General features: G+C 38.8%; 1 protein-coding gene across 1 annotated transcript; it reads right to left on the reverse strand.

The window, feature by feature from the left end:
- Positions 1 to 5,931: 5,931 nt before the first annotated feature.
- Positions 5,932 to 12,833, reverse strand: PLAU (plasminogen activator, urokinase). The gene is made up of 10 exons (XM_009578116.1): positions 12,728 to 12,833; positions 11,543 to 11,597; positions 11,269 to 11,373; positions 10,551 to 10,716; positions 10,092 to 10,177; positions 9,791 to 9,980; positions 9,000 to 9,154; positions 7,727 to 7,867; positions 7,000 to 7,148; positions 5,932 to 6,126 (listed from the first exon to the last, which is right to left on the reverse strand). The coding sequence occupies exons 1-10, from the start codon at positions 12,785 to 12,787 to the stop codon at positions 5,932 to 5,934; spliced, it is 1,302 nt and encodes a 433-aa protein (XP_009576411.1). The 5' UTR covers positions 12,788 to 12,833.
- Positions 12,834 to 14,438: the final 1,605 nt, after the last annotated feature.

The following is a 14,438-nucleotide window of genomic DNA, read 5'->3' on the forward strand; positions in this document are numbered from 1 at the left end:
CATCAAGAAGAATGATGCTAAAACAAGACAGAGCTGAGTGTCTGCCTAGTCCCTAGGTTTACAAAGTGTTCTCTGGTGTATGTGTCAGTATGTTTACATTTTTTTACTCAATAACTGGTGACTTAAATCCAGCTTGTGGTCTGCTATGCCTTCTGAATCTGCTTTAATACCGGTCATCACTCATCTACATCTGTGAGTTTGGTTATTCCTCTTTGTCTTTATTAGCTTGTTCATTTCCGATAACTCTGGTTTGCTAAGTTCACTCTGAATTCTGTTTGGATGCTGGTATACTTGCAGTCCTTCCCAGCTTCAGATATCATCAGTGTATCCTACCAGACAGATGCAGCCTAAATCTGAGTGAGTCAACTGGTTGGCTGTAGCTATGGAACAGGACACAGAAATTGAGCATACTGCTCACGTGGGTCTGCATATGTATTCATGCTTGACTTGTGGGTCTACATCTCATTTCACTGTTCATGAAGTACATAGCACTTGTTCCATAAATTTCTTACATTTTTACTTCTTAAAGTTCCACTTCTTTCACTTGACAAAAGGTTAAACAACGCAACCCAAATTCTGCTCAGATTGCCCATTTGTATAATTGCATGGAATGCAATGGATGTGGAAGGGGTACACCAGACCAAGTTTGAACCCGGATTTGCTCATTAATGAATATGCATAGTTTCAAGTATGTCACTTACTTTTTTTACTTTGGCTTGAGATGGAGGTATCTGAAACTTCAGGTGACAAGCTTGATGAATGCAGAAAGGTTTGATTCTCTTTTCATGGATAAGCTTTGTTCTCATTTGCCCCAAAGCAAGCGCTCTGTTGAAGTGTCAGAAGTGAGCCAAAGGCTTGGTGACCAAATAGTCATATTGCTCTTTATTAGTTCAGGTTTCAATATGCACCAAAAAAATCCTCCCAAGCATACAATTCTACATGGAAGTGGTGTAACATATGCAACAAATAGGTGACTATATATCATGTTTCATCATAACTTAGTTTATTTAAAACAGATTTTATTTTTAAGTGCTTTGAGTCACATTTTAGTTTCACTTCCATGAAGAAAGCTTCAGCTATATAAGGTAAAGTGGTCTGTCCATTCAGAATGCATCACTTCCTTGTAAGAGCTGACAGGTTAAACTAGCTTCCTATACTCTGGACACATCAGATACTGCTTTATCCTCATTGCTTAGTATGTTTCTTCTGTGGAAGTATTGGAGACAAGTAGGGCCTTGAGTTCATATTAGTTATGGTCCTAAGGCTTCTGAGAGTATGATCTCTTCTCTTTGGCTGATGCCCTCTCTCAGCTGTTTCTAAATCTTTGTTGGATTCCTGTTCTACTCCTTTCTGTTGCCTGCCACATATCTGAAATCAAGGAAAGATATGCTTAAGTAAGAGCAGATCTATGATATCAGGATTTGTCTTGCATGTATGTTAGTGCCCACCAGATATCTAGTATCTTCCAAAAAGGTTCCCTCTCTAGTATTTCTGTTGCCATTCTGCAGTCATGTTTGCCAAGCTCCATGCACAGTTCTCTAGGCTGCTTCTCTTCCTCCTCACCAGCACCACCACCTGGATTGTCCTCTGCTCACTCTCTGTAAGGAGGGAAAGAAAAGGTTTCCTGTGGATTCTGATGCAGGAAGATAAAGTTTTGCAAAACAGCTCTCATCTTCAGCCCTTATTTTTCCCAGGCTCTGATAACTAGCCAGCCAGATGATATTGTAGTTGTGGGGCCAAAGTCATGCAGAGAACACTGAAAGAGAGTATATGAAGTATTATATCAGCCAAAGCAGAGATATATGTACACTGTATGTTTGTTTAAAGATTTCATTTTTGTTGGGGCAGTTTATCTAATATAAACTAAAGAACAAATAAGATTGCACACCCAAAACAACATCCAAATTTCCTCTGCTCTCACGACTCTCTCTTTATTCATACTTTCTAAAGAGCTTCCTAAATTTCAAAATGAGAGACCTAAATGCAAATTTTGTTTATTGCTCCTTTTTCATACTTGTATTCATAATCATGGGAATAAGTTGAAATTTAAATTGTATTGACTTTATTCATAGAAAAAGCCCATAGAAGTCGATGACAAATGTGCCGTTCATTACAAGATAAGGATAATATTCAATATAATAATAATATGCAATCGCCCTGAACATATTTCTATTCTCCACCTGTTGGAAATTTGTTGACTTTAGTACTTTGATAGATGTTTAAATGAAAGAAATACTGAAGTGAGAAAGCTGTAGCATCCCAAAAGACGTGATTAAAACGTAGTATATTTTTGTCTAAAACTGTATTACCGTTGCTTATTTTGTACCTAAAGTATTCTCTGCCAACACTGGTCAGGCTGTCCTGTTAGTTATTGTCTAGAAAAGCAGTGAAGAGGTGCCTTCCTTTTCTTCTTGCACAGTCTCCAGTCTCACAGTCTCTCGCAGGAGATCTCCAACTCATTCTCTAGAAACAATGCAATTTTAACTCCCTGCACAAACTTTGATCAGCAGTCCACAAACAGCACGCTTTTGCCGAACAGCTCTACCGCACACAGTGGCAACTAATAAATTTCTGTTTGCAGATCCCAACCACAAATTGTATTGCCAAACAGTTCACAATCCAGTATTGTCAGTAATCATTTCGCGTTTAAGTAGCGCTTGCTGTATGAGACTGGGCTGTTGGCATGTTACTCACAGTACATTCACACAGTTGTCAACCCTCCCTCTTCCTGACAAATCATACCCAGCCAGATCTGCGGGAGAAAGGAAGTACTGTCCCACCCGTTTTATAGAAGGGAAATTGAAGTATAAAGACATGTGACTTAACAATAACAGAGCTGGAAATAGTCCAGATGTTACATGCTTCCATCTTGAGTCTAAAGGACAAGACTTCATTAAGATTCTTATTCTTATCATTCCATCACCAATGTGCAAGGTTCATGTACCCGGAGTACAAGATGTAGCATGCTTCTCACAAATACCAGTGTGCTTTTTGGAAAGAGAGAATTTAGTTTATGTGTTTTCCCTTGATATTTGAAAGGATTGCTATAGTTGAATTGGTAGCTGAGCCACTCTGAATTCACAGTTGCCTTGCTATGAAGTGAAGACATCAATCAGTCTAACAATGAGTTGAGCTTATCTAGCTCATCTCTATTTGATAAAAAAAAAAAAGGAAAAAAAGTTTTTCTCTCTTCGGAGGTTTTTGGCATTCTTTTGTGTGTATAACATGACAAAAAACATTTGATCAAAATGTTATTATGAGTACTTTTAAAAAAGAGCCAATTCTGCTCATTTGTAGTCAGAGCACTGCTTGTAGGTCACAACAAATTTCTTGCTCAAGGCTTTTCCAAAACGTTTCTGAAATATGTAGTCATTCATCATTAAGCAGCTAGTGACTGAGACCAAAAGGTTTGTATGAAAGCTCCATAAGGAATGATTGCACATACACACTTGAATTTTTTTTCTGAATTCTTAAATGAACTATAATGAGAAAGTAAACATTAATATGGTCTGATCTACAAAGGTCAGTTAAATTTTGCTGGCGGTCCTATAGTTTGACCCCAAATTCTGCATTTGTGTGAGGAGTTGAATAACAAAACATTTGGGTACTAACTTTTTTAAAACTAGGCCAAAAAACGGCAAGCCAAATTGCGAGTCTGAGATCTTTTGACCAGTAACTATTAGAGTCTTGCTGGCTCACTGTGTTCTTTCATTAAGAAGATGGATGAGACTGCTAACTTCAGAAATTAGCCTGCTAATTAGGCTGCTAATTTTTTCCATGATGGCCATTTCAGTGTAGGAAGTCATTTAATGCTTGGTAGGATATTGTTATGATATATGCAAGCCTTTTACTTTCACAATTACAAACATCACACAAATATACGGCATCTTCATGCTATGACACAAACTCTTCTCTGTAGATTTGCGATAAACACTGTTTATAGCAGTGTCTCCCATCTGTCTTATCTTGTACCTTCCTTAAAAGAAACAAAATCAAAGCAGACAGCACATGCTTTTTAGGCTGTTGAAGTGATGCTAGGATCTCACTGTGTTCCCTTAACCACCCAAAAGAGAAGATCTTGAGAATATTTTCTGCCTTTGTTGTCTGCCCAAACAAAAGAACGTACCTTTAATAGGAATTTACTTTAATTGTGACATTTTGTCCAGAATTAGAAATGCAGTTGGCTTTACGTATGTATTTGTTCTTAGCACTCTCTACTATGAATTCTGTTCTAGCTAAACATCTTTCTTAAAAAAGAAAATAAGCTGAAATATAAATAAATCTTGCTGTTCAGATATAATTTCTACTACCTAAGATTTTGCTTAGCAGTACTTCAGGTTGACTTCAATTCCTTCTCTTGGGAAAATCAGTGTCCACAAAGAAGTACTGAGGAAAGCTGAAACTATCACTTTCCTTTTAGCACCTTTCTATGATACTGCTGCATTGCATTCTTCCATGTGCAGTAGCATTTTAGTTAAGTTAATGAGTGAACTTTTGAAACTAATCTCTTGATCCCCACCACCAAGTGATTTGGATCTTATTGCAGAGCAGTTCTGGAGCATGACAACTGTATTCCCTTAGGGTGAAGCCTAAGCAGGATGTTTTGCTTTACAAGTTCACCTAATGTTCCACAACAGGGCTAGATGGGAGTCCTGAAGCACGTGCAGCATGGATATTGGATCCTCAGCACTGTTTTTCATCCCATGCTCTATGTCTTGCTAGTGCACACATAGTTTTCTAGCACTCTAGCCCAGAGTAGAAGACATTAATTTCTCATATGAAATGCTTTAGTAAACAAGAAGTTCAAACGTTTATGTTTTACCAAGGGACTTTTTGGTACAGATTAGAACTTAACAATGGCAGTTCTCTTCAAATCATACCCTTCCCCTTTCAAGAAAGGAGGAACAGACACATAAGAATAACAGGGTTTTTTAATGATATTTTAAGATCCATAATACAAACAATAAGTTAAACACAGTAAAAATAATTAAATAAAGCTCGAGGTTCCAGCCCTCATACAAATAATCCAAATCTATAAAACAAAGACAAGTTTAAAAATAAAACCAGCATAAGCCTTTGGAAAAAAGAAGTAGTTTCCATATAATATCAGTGAAATGAATGGAAATAAAGTTCTGACTTTTGACATCTGCAGCATTCAGTAGGTGCTGAGTTCTTAAATCCCCTGCTGGGTACATGGTACCTGTAAAGAGGTTGCATAAATCAGACTTTTCAGGGGACCCAGACACCTTCAGATGTAACCTGGAAGTCCAGTCAAGTTTCCAATTTGCCTTCTTGCAACACAGTTCTTAATGGAATATATTAAGAGTTTGTAATGCTGACACAGGTAAAGGTGCCATCCTTAAGATTTTACTGTATGTTGGGTCTATAACACGAAGTGTTGCCTCAGTCTAAGTAGACATTGGTCCTTCTTCACACATTAGTGATAATAATGCTGATGCAGTTTCTTTCACTTTCTGATGCAAAGCCTGATCACCCTCTCAGTATTGGTCTTAACAGGTTAGGTTTCTAGGACTTCAGTCTTAGCATTGTTCAGTGTGATGAGGAAAGATTTTAGACTCAGGCCATGTATAAAACGAATACTTGAGTTAAATAAGTTAAAACTTTACTAATACTTCCAGACCAAATGCTGGTTCATAAATGAAGTGGACAGATAACTCGATATGCATAGTATCATGCATGGGAATACTCATTTAAATGTTAAATATTTTAGCTTCCCATGGAGTGGTTTTCAGATAATTCAGAGTAGTAAGATAATATATTAACCGTCTCTCTGCCTCAGGAACACTGATGTGAGTGGCAGACCACACAACCATTTAAAAGGAAAGCCTCTTATGACATTCAGGACTTTAGTGCCCTGGCATCAGCATAGGCTTAAATCTTGTTCACTTGAGTCCAGATGTAGAAAAAAGGTCACTTTGGTTCAGGGAGAAAACGACTCTTGGTGATTATTGCATTCATATTGGAATCAATCCAGTTAAGGTATTGAGTAACTCTGGTGTAAACGCCAGGCTTGTTTTCTTTTGCACAGCCATCTCCCCAGCTGACAATCCCATAAAGCGTCATCCTGCCATTGTGCTCACAGACCATGGGGCCACCGGAATCTCCCTGGCAATGGAAAGAGAACATATTAGGCCATTTTCTGCAGATAGAGCCTTTATTACAGGGAGCCCGTGATTATTTTTTCCTAGAGTGACACAGGCTAGTAAATACCTATGAGCTAAAGTTTTGATTTTTGAGAACACTGCATAGATGGAACAGAAGGCTCAGCATCTGCTGTGACTTGAACACAGTCTGTAAGATAAGGAGTTCTCTAGTTCCCCCCTAGCAGGGCACAGAGAGAATAGTTACCTTGCACACAACACTCCATCGTAAGTTTATAATCACAGATACTAGGCTAGTGATATAAGGTCAAAGCCAACACATCCAGTTTTCATCACAGAATCAATTGTTTCCCTGTCCGTAAGGTACTTTTACACTCAAGGACAACACTTGTTCTTTTTAGTGGCTCATATGGCCACTCTGCCCAGTGAGGGTGCAGGGAAGCAAATATAGTTTTGAGAAATCTGTGGAAGGGCTCAGTACCCCCCGGCAGTTCACCTTTTATCCCTTTGCAGAGCTATAGTTAATGTTAAGAAAGTGCAAGCTGAGATTGGAATAGCTGCTGTATTCCTCTGATGCATATCTACCAGCCATTGCTTGAATAGATTGTAAATAAGGCCTTGGGGAATAACAATGGCTAAGATACCGCAATTCTTGCTCCTCCAAAAGAGGCTCTGGACTGGGGTAACACCTAACTCTAGGTCCCAACCTTCTTCCGTATGTTTGGCCACACTATGGGTCAACTCCACTGGATGTACTAAATTCCTGCTACATAAAGAGAGACTCTTCTGACTAATAGAATTACAAGATGCCACCAGCTGATCCACATAGTGGACATGCATTTAAAATGGTTTAGAAGATAAAACAAATCAGTTTTACCTTGCACGCATCAGTCATCCATGTGGGATCTCCAGCACAGACCATGTTGTCAGTAACTCTGATATTGTCATAGTATTCATATTTGCATTTTGTCTGTGATATTAAGTTTACAGTGGCTGACATCAGTCTTTGAGCATAGTAAATGTCATCTGCAAAGAAAAGATTATTTAACTATTTTCACCATCCAAGACAAAACCAAAAAACCCTGTAACACACACTTTCAGCACTTAAAAGAAATTAGCCTAACTATTCCAGTTCTGATTTGAGGATCTTATTTCCAGCTTATGCACTACTAGTTTACTTTTACTGTTAATGAATAAGTTTTAGGGAGAAAAACAAGTGTTCCAAATGCAAACGATTAAGCTTGGTTTTTAGAGGGAGAGAGTTTGATAGTTTTTGAAGGAAGTTCTGCACAAATGCAATCCTTTGTTAATCCTCCAACACAGCTTTAATTTTTTCTACTCCTCACCACATCAGGAATGAAAAAATTGCTGTGTTTTACATCTTGGCTTACTTTGTATGGTTGACAAGTGTGAGAAGCATCAGATAGGAAATGCCATGGACAACTAGAGATGATGATAGCAAAGGTCATCTTTGAGAGGTGCACATGGAGTACATAAAATAACAGAAAGGAATCTTTTTTAATCCTTTGCAGATCACCGTATAAAAAACATCCAGTTCCCACATTGTGCAAGTACAACTTTGGTAAGAGAAGACATTCACTTACAAAAATCTTGTTTGCCGTAGCCAGATATTTCACACCGGGTATTGTCTCGTAAGTAAAGGTTCTTCTCTGGCAAGCAGACTGTTCTGACATATTTGGATTCTACTGCACACTGTCCAGAAGTTGTTCTTATTCTTATCAAAGCTAAGAAACAAGTCAGAGAAAATACAGCTAGATTTGTAAAACAAGTTTTTCCCCTCAAGTTCTCTGAGAATAGGAGTATCAGGTACAGTTAATGGAAATAGTTGCAATTACATTTAGTTCTGGTTACATATGGTTCCTGTCATTGCTTTTGGAATGACACTGGGTTGTTATTTAGTAACAACAAAATTAATTTCCCAGCACTAAAATTGGTAAACATTCCAACTTGAACTTCCTTCCTGGAAGGATAGGGAGTGATAGCTCAGGGAAAATTCCTCTGCAAGTGTGTTTTCAGATGTTTTAAAACCTCAACTTCCCGCCTGGCTGTAGAGGGTGGCACCTGCTGCCCTGCTGAAGAGGGGGCAGTTTATACTGTACTTCTCACCAGAAGGGCTTATGAAGCTCTTCTTTTTGCTTTGCAGCAAAAGTAGAGTTCTAAGTGTCAAGTGCAAGAATTGCAAGTCTGTTCTGTGCAAGTTGCAAAAACCCATCTCTGACTTTGTTGGTTTAGGGATAGGCTTGTGAAAGCCAAAGAGACTTATGAAAGTCTGGATTAATTCAGGAAAACCTTCGGCTAATGTGGTACCAGATACAACATTCCCTGACTATATGATGAAACCTACAGTGCATGCATTTTTTCATCATTTACTATATATACAGCGTGATCTCTGTAGACATAGAATAATGTAATCTCTACCCTACAAAGTTCTGGGCCTACTATGCTCAAAGCAGAGCAACGATACTGCATGTGTATAGGACGCCCTGCCCCATTCTGAATGGCTAGACCTGGTGTGCACGTATTTCTGCTGACAGTCAGCCCTCTCCAGTTGGGAAGATGGTAGAAATAGAGTGCTGCCACCAGTGCTTATGGAAAAGCCATGCCTTGTACAGGTCCAGAGATAAGCCAGGCTTATAGTTGACTGTGTGCCAGGTAATGCATCTGACGTGTGCCACAAACCAAATTTATACAAGTGGAAAAATCTTGCTCAGCACAGGCCTGGTTCTCAGAAGCACCTAGTTCCTGTTGCCCTTCATCTCATCTCTGGTTCTACTTCTTTTAGAAGATGGATGCCACAAATACGTAGCCTTCAGCTATCCTCAGTGTTTTAAAGGCTCATATTAAGATGGCACTTACCAATATCATTCTCATTGCCACCTGTGTCATCTGTAAAGTCAGGGTGAGAGATGATGTCATCAACCATGAATACTTGTTCCTTATCATCAGTAACATTCAGTATGGACTTTCCAAGGAAGACTTTGTAGGTGGATTTGTTTTGTGGTTTTTTTGACCTGAGTGAGAGTAAAGAGATTCATGAAGACTATCAGTTTCTGAGAGAGAGGTCAACAGTTTAGATCAAGTCCCAGTTCTGTTTCATGTTTACTTTAATGCTGACAAGAAAAAGCAAGATTTAGTTAGCTTTGAAAGCTGATACAGTATTCTAAAGGAAAGCATCCTGATTTGCCAGTTGAAGGGATTAAGATAGCTGTTCAGGCATTTTGAAATGTACACCTAGCTAGCTGCTACTCATACCAAACATTGGCAATGAGAATCCCCTGCAGGATGCCAGGAGGATCAGCCTTCCACAGCAAAAACAACAAAAAGCACCCATAAATGTATTGCTCAACAGCTCATCACCTTTCAGTACAACTTTTAAGTTTTGGGAACAGCTAAGGTAAAATGAAACCCTGGCTCCAATTTGGGCTAAAATTGTTTAAATTGCATAATCCACCAAAATGTTTGCGTTAGCTCATTCTGCTAGACTTGGACTCCCAGAGGCTTAATGTTTATAGCTGCTTTTCTTGTTTTGCTTAATCAAAAGAGCATTCTTACTATGATATTTTTTGAAGGGTTGCTCAGTGAGCATCGCGCAAAGAAATCTGTTGAAGAAAGTTGCAAATAGGAAGGATGCAGAACTGTAAACTTACGGAGTATGAAAACAGTGCGCTGCTGTAAGTACCCAGCAAGGGTCAATGAGGCTGCCACCACACAGAAAATGGTCGATGCCCCTTATGTTTTGGAAGATGCCAGCTATCCAAGGCTGAGACTCAACCTCTGCCTGGCTTCCACCAACAATCTTGAAGTACTTGCTGATGCTCCTTTGACCACATGCACGCCCTACGAAAGGAGAAATTTTGTTCAGATGTTCTTACAACTAAGCACCAACCTTGTGCTATTAAAAAAACAACCAAACAAAAAAACAGTTGTCTTAAAACTAATGTTACTTACCACACTTCTCTATGTTGCAGGGTGTTTCTTGGATGGTGAATCCCTTTTTGGTATAACACCAGGGCCTGTTCCTTCCATTTGGGTTTCTAGAAGATAAAGGAAGTGTTCTTTTCATAAAGACTTAAAGTATCTTAGAATTCTAACTGTTCTGAAAAGGCCAGAAGTGTTCTGTTGCAAGATATGCCAGAGAAAATAATTAACAACTGACTATTACTGTTGCATACTGGGAATTTTGCAGTATGATCAGCTTCAGTAGCGAGAACTCTAGACACTTCAGAGTCATATTCCAAATACTTTTAGTCAAAATTCATCTCTGTAATAATCTGGGGTTTTGTTTGTGTTTTTTTGTTGTTGGGGTTTTTTTTGTTTTTTGTTTTTTAAAAACATGTACCACCACTTGAGGCACTTATGGGGCTATGACAATAGAAGTCATCCCAGGAAGAGTGATGCTTTTCTTACCTGCAGTAGCTGTGTTGGCCCAGTCCGAGCTGCAAAGCATTCTTCAAGTGAGCATGGTAGTGACCCCTCCTGATTACTGAGGGAAGGTCCCATGGCAGACACTGATCTTCTGTTGCCACTCCTCTGTAGTCCTCCCCATTCTCAGTATAGCATATGCTGTCAGTGTCTGAGAAAATAAATATTTTGTTAGCAGCATGTTCTTGTTTATAATTGTTCTGAGACAGAAATAATCTGTATGGATTCTTCTAATGAGAAAAAAGTTCATGCATGACACTTGAAAACAGATGCAAAATCTGGACTGATTCTATATTCTTATTAAATTCGTTCTATATGAATTTTGAGCATCAAGTATCTTATGCTTTAAAGCATGCCTGTTGCTTCTTTAATAGTTTCAATGTACTTCACAATATAATAACTTCTTCTGCTTCTGAACACTCCCAAACAAGTTCACTTTTTCCCCCCAAACTAAAACATTTGTGAGAAGGTAGGCAACATTAGTGAGGCAGGGACAAAAAAAAAAAAAACATTAGAGATCCTGATTTTGCACCAATATTTAGCTGTTTCTCCTCACTTAGTCTGTTACTATAAAGTGCTAAAGGATATCCAGTCATGTGTTTATGGGTGATACTTTCACTTGGCATTTCATATTCATGATTTGCCTATCTTTTTAGATCTTTTCAATGAATTTAGTTAGTATTAAGGAAGATAGATACTCTACCCAGTTCACAGTGAATCCCAGTGTATCCTTCTGGGCATATGCAACGATTAATTCTGCTAAAAAGGTAATAGGTAATGCAGGTTCCTCCATTCAAACAATGGCATTCTGCAAGTAAAAGATGTCACTAATTAGAGGCAAAACATTTGAATGGTGAAGTGAAATGTAGTTCCAAACTAAGTTTTAAGTATCCTTAAGAGTCTTCCTTCTTGTACGAAGATGTAATTGCAAGTTAACAAGTTCTTTTTAGGTTCAAGTAGAACAGGCAGATATTTACCCTTGTGATCTGATCTGTGTTTATGTGGCAGCTTGTAGTGTTTCTTGCTATAAACCTAAGGGAAAAGAAAAAAGGATTTTAAGGGAACAGTTTCTTTTATGTGGTTTGATTATCTTTTATGGGCCCAAGCTCTGTTCCCTACTGCATACCTTTAACAGTTTAGATTTTTTGCATGTAGTTACAAGCTCAGCCTGCTCGGTGGAATCTGGATGGGAATGAAAAGTGGAACTCTACTTGAGCAGAAGCAGAATGTGGAAGAAAAAAAACCCAAAAAACCATACACCACACGAAAAACCCTCAGGAAAACCCCACCAATCTGGTCCATTGCATCAGGTCAACACTGCAGTTATTTCTGCTATAAGGACCAAAGCCGCTCCCAATGGTCAGTGTCCCTAAAACAGGGAAGGGAACTTCTCCCTCTCCACCTCTCAGCCACCAAGCAGTGCAGCAAAGATGCAATATTCTCCAGCTGCCTCTGTCATTTTGGTGAACTTGATGCTTCACGCTTGTGCCATGGAATAAAAGCCAGTAGATTCATACAACAATAGATTCTTGCCCTGTACTTCAGGTCCTGCCTTTGCTTTGCAGGCTGGATATTTCTTTCTCCATGGAATTAAATAAGATTAGGCTTTTAGTATACTTTTCCCAGAGGCCAGGTGGGCTTACCCGAGCTAAAACAAGTAACGGTAACAACATAATTCCATAATGTTGGTGAATGGCTCTGCCGATAGATATCAACTGTCATAGAAGTTGATAGTAAAAAAATATTCAAATTCATATCTGTTGCTCCTTTTTTAGCATCACACTTTCAAATAGGGGAGGTGGAAATTTAGTTAAGGCCCAACATCCACCTCCATGAAAGACCAGTGAGCTCTTGGTACTCAGTGTCCAGGTCTAAAGTGCATTAAAAGAAAAATAGAAAAGCTAGATTTCTTGGTTATTGCATGATGTCTTCACTATTTGAATGCTGGCGACATCTTAGGGTGGAGCAGAATCAGAAGAAAAACCAAAGGGTTCAAAAACATGTTTCATGGAGGTGTATGTGCAGCAGATGTATATGTACATGCAAAGGCAGCAAAAAGGAGAATTCAAGTCAAAAGCCTACTACACTGTCCAAAGCAGAAGTATAATCAAAACCAGAAGTGGTTCCAAGCGAACCCCCCCACCATTAACTTCAAAACTTACAGAATCTAGTCCCGTGACAAGTGTGCCCAGCGTTACTGTGAGGAAGATGAGTAACTTCATATTGTTAGTTAACTTTTCACTTCGTTCCTCTTCTATCTGTATTATTTTGATTCTGAAAATAAAAGAGGAACTTAGTGTCACATTGTAGCTTACAGCGTCAGCTTTCTTGTTTCTATTGTCTTCAGTTGGTTTCAGAATAAGTCACAACACAATTGACAAAAGAATGAAGCATTGACTTGCTGTGGCATATCTGCTTATTATTTCCATAAATTAAATTAGCGATTATTGTTTGAAGCTCTTTTTGTACATTTAGCAATACAACCGGATTTTTTAGAGTTTAAATGAAGCAGAGAAAGGGAAATTGGAAATATCCATACTCAGTTTCTGCAGTGTGGACTAATACAGTTAGAAATTGGCAGATGTATTCAGTTGCTGTCCAGCTGTTGCTACCTATGTAACTGATTATTACTACCTTGCAAAAAAAGCAGTGAACATCCACATTTAGGGTATGAAAGGGAAAACTCCTTTTTTCATTACCTCTACAGTTGCTGACTGCATCTTGTTGATGCTAGGCAGTTGCACAAGCCTGGCCACCTCACTGAGTGCCTCTGACCACTGCAAACTCTTGAAAGTCTGGTCTTGATGTTACCTCACTTATTTACAGTATTAAAGAGGCTTAGAACATATTCTGTCTTGATTTCTTATATGCAGCTGGATCTTGTAGCCTAGCATATATAGCAATCTTCCCAAGAGTGACTGTTAAAAAACTAGCTTGTAAAAGTGATGGGGGAAGAGAGCTATAAAGTACCAATAGGTCTTTTTTTTTTTTTTTTTAAATTGCAATGCAAGTCATGGGAGATTTTTTTTTAAAGTGTCCTCAGTTCTAGAAAACTGGAAAACTTGATTTTTAAAAGATTCCATGGGAGTCTTAGTTATATTTACATCAGCAAGCAGTGCAATGCAGTAGGAGAGGGTGTGCAGAACTGAGTTGGTGCTGAAGACCTGCTCCATGTTGTATCTGCTTCAGAGGTTTCTACATTGGACTAGTTCTAGTTTGATCCTGCAGACTGAATGCCTGCTGATATTTGGAATGCATCTTCCAGTTCGGTTTTATTCAGAAGAAATACAGTGCAAGTACTCTGAAGCCATTCGATGGTGTGAGCCAAAACATGGGGAATAGAGAAGATCACTGGATTCATTTGAAAAAAAGCTGACATGATCCAAACCAAAATGCTAATGTAGATGCAGCCTTTGCTTGAAAGCAGGTTTCATAACGCAAGAAAGCAAATCACGCCTCAGGTACTTGGACATGCACACTTTTCAGATTCAGTTGTGATTTCAGCAGATATATTTTCCCTTAAACATTATTCATATTAAGATAATTATTTTTAGCATATTTGGCAGCTATGCAAGCAATGTCATTTGTTACCATAATTAGTTTCTCAGGCCCACCCTTAGCATCACAAATAGCAGTGCTGCCGATTTCTTGTGAAATCATGGTACACTGTAGCATGTAGAACAGATCTTCCCCCCGCTGAAATACTGCATCACATGAGAGCTTTTTTTTTTAAATTTAAAGAGCATCCACGTAGTTCTGTTCGACTTACACCTGGCGTTTTTGCCCTTAGATGGCAATTCGGTTTCAAAGACATGGCACTTACCAGCGCGGGAGCCCCGAGGAGCGGCGGGGTGCCGGTGGGGGTGGGTGCGG

The sequence above is a fragment of the Fulmarus glacialis genome, unplaced genomic scaffold (genome assembly GCF_000690835.1).
Source record: "Fulmarus glacialis isolate BGI_N327 unplaced genomic scaffold, ASM69083v1 scaffold45315, whole genome shotgun sequence".
NCBI lineage: Eukaryota > Metazoa > Chordata > Aves > Procellariiformes > Procellariidae > Fulmarus > Fulmarus glacialis.

Coding starts and splice junctions, on each gene's coding strand:
- PLAU (XM_009578116.1), bottom strand. CDS start 12,787: ATGAAGTTACTCATCTTCCTCACAGTAACGCTGGGCACACTTGTCACG. Junction 10,717..11,268: donor TGGGATTCACTGTGAACTGG/GTAGAGTATCTA, acceptor TTATTTTCTCAG/ACACTGACAGCATATGCTAT. Junction 9,981..10,091: donor CTGCAACATAGAGAAGTGTG/GTAAGTAACATT, acceptor CTCCTTTCGTAG/GGCGTGCATGTGGTCAAAGG.